The sequence below is a fragment of the Salvia splendens genome, chromosome 14 (genome assembly GCF_004379255.2).
Source record: "Salvia splendens isolate huo1 chromosome 14, SspV2, whole genome shotgun sequence".
Taxonomy (NCBI): Eukaryota; Viridiplantae; Streptophyta; class Magnoliopsida; order Lamiales; family Lamiaceae; genus Salvia; species Salvia splendens.
The window spans coordinates 20,974,113-20,982,884 of NC_056045.1; the positions used below are offsets into that span (position 1 = coordinate 20,974,113).

At 38.9% G+C, this 8,772-nt stretch overlaps 1 protein-coding gene across 1 annotated transcript; it reads left to right on the forward strand.

Moving 5' to 3' along the window:
* The first annotated feature begins 3,072 nt into the window (after nt 1-3,072).
* On the forward strand, nt 3,073-8,205 carry LOC121765755. The gene is made up of 9 exons (XM_042161970.1): nt 3,073-3,673; nt 4,269-4,454; nt 4,647-4,739; nt 5,330-5,512; nt 5,602-5,704; nt 5,844-6,029; nt 6,241-7,361; nt 7,444-7,760; nt 7,843-8,205. Exons 1-9 carry the CDS (start codon nt 3,443-3,445, stop codon nt 7,901-7,903), a joined length of 2,481 nt encoding a protein of 826 aa, XP_042017904.1. The 5' UTR covers nt 3,073-3,442; the 3' UTR covers nt 7,904-8,205.
* Nucleotides 8,206-8,772: the final 567 nt, after the last annotated feature.

An 8,772-nucleotide genomic window follows, 5' to 3' on the forward strand; every position in this document is an offset into this window, starting at 1 on the left:
GTGGATGAAGGCAAGGTGTTTGATGAAATGCGCCTCAGCCGGGAATCTCCCAATCTCCCAATTAGTGACGGATTTGTTCCGTCGCTAAATTTTGTTGTGTTATTTAACAACTTAATTTGGTCAAAATTGGGATTAAAAACGTTGACCGTTAAAATTTGACGGAATAGTTAACTTTGGACCAATTATGATCCGAGTTGAAATGTTTGGGATAAAAAAAATTCAATAGATAATGTCCAGGGCCAAAATTCGTAAAACGTGCATACGTTAAGTACTAGTTTTGGCCTTTATATACTATAATTTGTGATAATTTTAAAACGTCAAAGTGATATTCTTCTTTTTCTTAAAATATCCCATATTTTCTTTAATTTGATCCACAAACGTTAGAGTCATGCTCATAGCAATCTGTATAACACTTTTTTTTTTATCTTATCTATATTAATACAGAAAAAAATGTCGGTTTTGATTTTTGAATCGACAAACGGAGATTACTTCATATGGCCTTTATATACTATAATTTGTGATAATTTTAAAACGTCAAAGTGATATTCTTCTTTTTCTTAAAATATCCCATATTTTCTTTAATTTGATCCACAAACGTTAGAGTCATGCTCATAGCAATCTGTATAACACTTTTTTTTATCTTATCTATATTAATACAGAAAAAAATGTCGGTTTTGAATCGACAAACGGAGATTACTTCATATTTAATGATGGGATGAAATAACATATCCTGTATGTATATAATGGATAAATTTATAATAGTGGATAAATTTATAATTTATTAGGAAATAAAGAAATGTGGAAGCCAAGTCAAAAAATAATACTACCAGTATTATATAAATCTTCAAAAAATGGGATTAAATAAAACATAAATGAAGTATAGGCACTAATAATAATATTCATTACTTAAGGAAAGTTTTTTCTTCCATTAAACAATATTATCCATGAGCATTAGAGCATCCGCAGCAGTTGAAGGACAACATCCGTCTGTCCGTACCAGCGGCACGGCACCCGCTGTCCGCCACTGCGCTCTCGCCGCTGGCACGGTGCTGCTCGATGCATCGAGCACGTCCGTGCCAGCGAGCAGCTGACGTGTCCTCCTTTGATTGACCAACGGCAATACTGTTGGCAATTTAATTTTTTTTTTTAAAATCAGATTTTAATAAAAAATCCGATTAAAAATAAAAAAAATATTTTCCACTTCCCAAAAAATTATATCCGTTTTCTCCCCACTTTTAATTTATTTTTCAATTTTTCCCCCAAAAATTCACATTTTCATCTATAAATACCCTCACTTCCACACAAAAAATTTCACACCACACTACACAATTCTCATCTAAATTCTCTCATTTCCATTCTTACAATTCTCAATCTTTCTTTCACTCTTACAACAAAAAAATGTCCGACTCCGGCGATCACCCCTCCTACTCCCGCGGTTGGAACCACGAATGGTTCGGCTCGCAACCATTTCCTAGTCCGAAAATGGAATTTTCGACCCCTCCTCAAACCCAAAGTTCGCAAGCTCCGGGTGGCTATCGGCCTTACCCGGTGGACGACCAAGATGCCCCCGAGGGGCAATATGGGTGGGCACCCGAACCACCCGTACCTAGAGCGGGAGGGAGCGGCGGCTCTCAAACTCCTCATGTTCCTACTCGTGGTGTCTGCACCCCGTACACTCCGGGGGAGATGGATCAATTATTCAAAGCGTTTTTGTCAATCTCCGAAGATCCGAAGATTGGCACGAACCAATCAGGGAATCATTTTTGGTGGCACATCTTTCGCCGGTACAATCAAAACCGGCCGGCTGGAACAATCGAGCGCAACGAGAGTATGGTGCGCAATGCCATATACATAGCCAACGAAGAAATCTAAAAGAGCGGTCGGCGGGGAGCGGCAGAAGCGAGGTCGACATCATTAGTGCCGCGTTGGCGACCTACCAATCCCAACACTACAAACCGTTCAAGTACCTCAATGTTTGGCATGCGGTGCATGTGCATCTGAAGTATAGGGGAGACGTATCATCCTCCTCTAGCTCCTCTGGAAAACGGTCGAGGTCGGTATCCCTATCCGACGCCGGCTCCGATGAGGTGTCCACCCAGCTCACCGGAGCTAACTTGGGTAGCCCCGACGCCGGCACGAGTAGTTCCCAACGCCGGCCGCAAGGAAGGAAGAAGTCGACGGCCAACCGTCGTCGCGTCGCGACTCCATCGGCCCCTGATCCCGCTCCCGCTCTCCCTTTGTGCCACCTCAACCCCCCACCAACTCGTTGTGGGGGGTTTTGGCCCAACTCAATTTGGCCGATAGGTCAACTATGACCCCGAGCAACTTCGATCTCTTTAAAATCACATACCCTTTCACCATAACATGCAATGACAACATAATGACGTGAACGATATTTTTCTCTATAAAATCAATAAAAATTGCAATACAAGGAATTAACTCACAAAATAATATGCATCTTAACATAAACAATTCAATATCAATATCAATATCAATATCAATATCATTATCATTATCTTAGTAAAAATTACAACTAACTCATAATTAAATACTAATATTGCTTAAAATTATTCAAGATATTTGCACACATATTGTTTGGATGCAAAAGATATTGTTGATGTCACTAGCTACATTAAATGATATTTTTTCCAAATGCAACATTTCCACCTTTTATAACTTTTTACCAACTCCCTTCCATAAAATTTAAAATTGGTATGGTTTTCTCTTTTGTGTTTTTGAGGAATGGCGTGTCTCTCTAAACTACAAAAAATTCACATTATATAGTAAATCTTTGTAAATCGAAGCTAAACCACTAAAATTAAATCATGTAAAAGATCTCATTCCATGTGAAGAAGAGTATAATGATCCGATTTCACATAAATGAAAGTTGTGTGTAAAATAAAAAGTGTGTAAGATTATGGAAACGAAATTCCGTTAAAGTTTATTTATTATTCCTACAAATTCCGCAGCCGTAACCGAGGCCCCATGAAAACGACACAGTACGACACGTAATGGCTATTAAACGACGTCGTCGTATGTCAGAATAAAAATACATAAATAGAAAACGCGACTATTCTTTTCCTTTGTTTCTCGTGGCGTCTCGCCTTGCCGCTGCGCTATTTGTAGATCTTTTTCACTACGAAGAGAGATGAGAGCGGTTTTGTCTTCTCCTTTGCTCTCTGCAAATAACTGAAAATGGGGAGGAGAGATTTGGAGGAAGATGAATTCTCTGACTGAAGAAATCTGGCGGAAAATTGAGGAAAAGATAAATTAAGGCTGGAGTTATTGCTATATGTCTGCGCAAAAACCCCCAAAATTTCTAAACCTTGGGGTTTTAACTTGTTGAGGAGTGAAACGATGATGATTAAGAGACGGAGGAGTGATGATTCTTCTCATTGATTGAATTGTCTTTTCGTTTGATTTTAAGTAACTAACATCGAGTATGGGAGAGTTGAGCTCCGAAATCGACGTTTTAGCGGCGGAGGAGCGAGCGGATTTTGGCGTGGCGCGGAAGGCGTCTCCTCTGGCTGATCCGGCGTTGATTAGTGAGGAGTGTTTGTCTGCGGCGGAACAGGTGCTGAATTGCGTACACCCCACACTCGACTCGGAGGAGAAGAGGAGAGACGTCATCGATTACGTTCAGCAGCTCGTCAAGAGTCAATTGAATTGCGAGGTAATCGATTTTGGTCTTTTCTCTCTCTCACTCTCTCTCCCCGAAATTGAATTATATTTTTTTTACATTCTTTTTCAAATTGAATTATTTTTTAAATGTGCATGTCGGTGGAAGCGTATGATTCTGCTGATTTACGATTATTTTATCATTGTTTTCTATGGATCTGAATTTTAATTTTATTTCTTAACTTGTTATTAATGGTGAAGGTGGTTGTAGGGAGAGATTGGAATTGATTAGGTAGATATATTGAGGAAAGACAAAGCTTTTACGACTTCTTAGGCTTGTAGGGCTTGGATTTAGTACTAATCTTGATTTTGCAATTTATGTGATAAAGAGTAAAACTAATGTGTGTGTATGGTCCTATCCTATTATACCATGTGCTGATCATGACAAACTAGGATGAGTTATTTTCCCACTAAGAAATACTGTAATTAACATGATTTAATCAAATTCTTTTGAATCCCCAAGAAGATGTTTCTCTGTATTATTATATTCCAGGTCAAACAACTTGCATAGTGAATTTTTTTAATCAATTAATATAGCAGCTCATTTCTCTCTCATTTTAATGTTGGCTATTTCGTGTTGGTATCATCAGGTTGTTCCCTATGGGTCAGTGCCACTAAAGACGTACCTACCGGATGGTGATATTGATTTGACCATCCTAAAAGGTCCAAATGCGGAGGAATCTTTGCCCCATGACGTTCTCTCTCTTTTGGAGGCTCAAGAAAAGAATGAAGATGCTGAGTACCAAGTAAAGGACACTCAGTTTATTGATGCTGAGGTACTTCTTCTTAGAAGCTCTATATGAAGTAGATGATACTATTGTTTCTGGGTGTGCTTTGTTCAAGGAGTTAAAGATACCAACTTTCACAGTTTCACTAATTAAATATGCACTCTATTACATAGAAAGTCATTACTGTGTTCCATTTTTTAGGGATTTGGACTGATTACTATATCTTGCTACTGATGGCAGGTCAAACTTGTGAAATGCTTTGTGCAGAACATTGTGGTTGATTTATCCTTCAATCAGCTAGGTGGACTTTCAACACTCTGTTTTCTTGAACAGGTAACTGTGAAGGCTTCATTTTTCAGGAGTTGGTCACCCGAAAGTCGAGGATTGTGTTTCCATCGTATGCTCATTTTGGTGCTTTGCGAGATAATAATTACTTTTTGATATATAGTAGTATATCCCTAGCATGGAATATCTTATTTTACCAAAATGATCTTCCATGACCATGAGTAAGTAATGCAGAAGTAGAAATCCCTTTTCTATGTGTATGAACTCTGAAGTATTTGTATTCTATATATATGTGCATGTGCATATACTAATGTACATATAATGTGCATATAGCTATCGAAGTCCCATACCCTTATCAGAATGATTAATACACCTTTTGAAGTGTGTTCATGTGGTCATATGCAACGGAAATATTGAAAAACTGGAGGGTTATTTCAGCTTTCTTTTAACTTCTTGTTCCACGCATTTTCCAGTTCAACTCTTTCAAGTCTATGCACAATTGTACAAGGTTGCTTGACTACTGCTGAGTTCTGCACCTGCATGGATATTTAATGCTTCCATTTTCCATATATTAACTTCTGAAGTTGCATGTGTGAGGTATGGCTGTTTAACACAATTTTTTTATTTTTACTGATCAGGTGGATCGTCTTGTTGGGAAAAATCACTTCTTTAAACGCAGCATTATCCTGGTTAAGACTTGGTGCTATTATGAGAGTCGTATACTTGGGGCACACCATGGTTTAATTTCGACATATGCTTTGGAAATTCTTGTCTTATACATATTCCATTTCTTCCATTCATCGCTAAGCAGCCCGTTGTCAGTGAGTACCTCTCACTTAATACAACTCTTGGAAAGAGAAGGATATGGATGGGTTTTTTTTAGTTCCTTACTTTTGTTCTTTGTACACAGGTTCTCTATAGATTTCTAGACTACTACAGTCAGTTTGACTGGGATAATTATTGCATCAGTTTAAAAGGTCCAGTTCATAAATCATCCCTACCTGAAATAGTTGGTGAGCAATCCTCTTCATATTTCAGTGATATTATTTTACCATGATTCAACTATCTGATAGTGGACACATGCTGATACACTTTCCCGCTTTAAATACCCTTGTTGGCCCGTAATAGATTTGTTTTCTTGATTTTATGCAGTGAAGATGCCCAAACACCGGTGCAACTGTCTGCTGCTTACTGAAGAATTCTTGAACAGGTCCATGGAACTGTTTTCAGTTCCATCCAGGGGACTTGATGCAAACCCGAAAGCATTTCAACCAAAACATCTGAATATTATTGACCCGCTGAAGGAAAAAAATAATCTTGGGCGCAGTGTACACAGAGGTTAGGAGAGTTATTTACTGATTTTTTTTCTTCATTAGCATTGTGCTCTATGAATAGGTATCCGTCAACCTGATGGAAAATGTCAATTAGTAATTGTATAATCTTAATGCCATCCAAGACGATGTGCTATTCCAAATATATCGTTTTAAAAAAAATATTGTCAAGGAAATTTATGTTGTCTTTACCAATAGTTATATTTGGTGTGTACTAGGAAATTTTTACCGCATAAGGAGTGCATTTAAGTATGGTGCTCACAAGCTCGGTCAGATTCTTTTACGCCCAAAAGATGAAGTTGGAGAGGAGATCCGTAAGTTTTTTTCAAATACCCGTGCAAGACATGAGCATCAACATCAAAGTGGCGCTGGACCCTTGGCCCTAGAGTTTAGTGATGTAGAGTCGTTGACTGCATCTTTATCATCCCCGATTGAACTGTTATCTGATGATGACATGCTTGGAAAGTCTTCCATCAGTGATTTTGAGAATGAAAGTGTCTCTGATGAACAGACATCTATATTAGAGTCTAGTGGTGAGCTAGACAGACACTCGACGAAGGAAGATTCACCTGAGATGGCTTCGGAAGCTTGCGATTCTGCTGATGAAGCTTTTGTTTCAAGGAGGAAGTATGGCCTTGCAACATCTTATTCACTTTCAAGGAGTGACAGACAAGCTTATGCATTAAGCTACAGTAATGGCGAATCTTTGCCTGAGAATCATTTCCATAAACTGCATTATCTTGCCTCAAGATCATCTGCAGAAAGTGGAACCTCAGAGGATCACCAAATTGGTTCAGCATGTGATTCAGAGAAGTTCGGCTTCAATCCCTGGTTGAAGAACAGAGAAGAATGCGTTCAAATGGATAACACATTTCAATGGTGTATGAACAACCATGAAGCTGCCTGCAGCTGCATTACTGGTTCTAATTCGACTTCAAAGGCAAGCATTATTGAGAATCGGCTTCTTGATTTTAGAGAACTCGACTCTGCAAGCGCGGGAGGCGAATCAGAGACTTTCAATCCACTAGCTGACCTAACTGGAGATTACGACAGCAACATTAGGAGCTTGCTTCGTGCTCAGCTCTGCCATGGGTTTGCGTTATCTGCAGCAGCTTCCAAGAATCCTTCATCACTGCCTTCAAATACCCAAAAGAAGAAGCCATGGGAAGTTGTTCATAAATCAATAATACTCAAGGAGAAAGAGTTCCCGAAAATTGATTTACACTTCATGCCCACAGACCACATTATGTATGCTAGCTTGGATTCTACCTTACTTGGTTCCCCGCGTCGTGAAGGGACAGAGAAAGCTCGAGGACTTGGCACCTACTTCCCGAATATGGTATAGTATCTGCTCTCATTATTTTTTTTCGGGTGCATTCACCTTTATCTTTTTGTCTTAGGAGTGAGTTCATTATCTGCAGAGTACTTACTACATGGAGAGGCCTTCCAATTGGAGGGGAAGGAATAACTTTCCAGGCAACCAAAACTACCACAAATGCAGCCATAGTAACGGCTCATACCCTGCTGTCGAGTCACATTGTTCCATAAATGGCATCCGTGATGTTCTACCTGCACAAAGAGGACAAAGAAAGAGACCAGATGTAACGTGCCAATCTCCTCGTTCACCCGGAGGTGGGAATCAGATCAATGGGTGCATAATCGAGTTTGGTTCCGTTGGGAACCTTGCAGAAGAGGTCTTATCAAGCTCAACTGTGGGTGCGGAAACACAGGGAGGAAGGTACTCAAACATCGTCTGCTCCCTCGTTTCTTGAAAGTATCAATCATGTCTAGGGTTTTAAAACAGGGTTATCCACTCTCAGGGTTGCAGGGCAGTCGATCCACCTGAAGAATGAAGACGAGTTCCCTCCTCTGTGCCTATGAACATGTACAGAAGAGCCGATGGGGGCAATGCGGATTCAGAGACTAACTATAAACGGCATGACTTTAAGTAGGTAGCCATAACCACTCTCGTACGATTCGTACGTGGGATACAGTGGTATAGCGTTCGGGTTCAATCGTGTGAACTTAGCTACATCGAGCCATTGTTTCCGATGAACTAAGGTCAGGTTTGGTGGTGAACAATCTTTTATAACTCAACTTCTCATTCCTTGTTATCAATTGGCAAGACAGCAAATTTGATGTTCGAATCTACCTATTGATGATTGGAAACTAGTTTGATGGAATTTTTGTAGACAATTAGTACTATTAGGTGACCGATTAGATAACAATATATGTGAGCCAAATGCAATTCACTTTTCCTTATATTTTACCCTCATTTTCCATTTTTAGTTACGAAAAATCAAACACGAAATTAAAGAAAACAAGGTGTGCATTATGTACTGTGAAATATAAATGAAATTAATAGAAATATACATTGGATTATACTTGTTGGATCAAATTGATTGTCTAAATTTGGTTTCATCTTTTATTTAGTACATGATGATAGTATATGGGGTGATATTTATACTTGTTAGTGATGGACTACAGCTCTACATTCCACTGATTTATGTTTAACTGACCGTGAAAGATGTTACAACCAATTTTATTTTTGAAGAAACTGAATTAGTACGGTATAATTATTGTGGCGAACATTTCATTTTCCCTAGGAATTTTATTTGTGCACGTAATTAATTAGGTCCCCACAGACTCGTATAGCAGACATTTTTTGTGGATAAAAATAGAAGAAATCAACAACTCCATCATTATAATATCGACGACTCCAACAATTATCCCAATTCCCAATGCATCGC

Coding starts and splice junctions, on each gene's coding strand:
- LOC121765755 (XM_042161970.1), top strand. CDS start 3,443: ATGGGAGAGTTGAGCTCCGAAATCGACGTTTTAGCGGCGGAGGAGCGA. Junction 3,674..4,268: donor AGAGTCAATTGAATTGCGAG/GTAATCGATTTT, acceptor TGGTATCATCAG/GTTGTTCCCTATGGGTCAGT. Junction 7,362..7,443: donor GCACCTACTTCCCGAATATG/GTATAGTATCTG, acceptor CATTATCTGCAG/AGTACTTACTACATGGAGAG.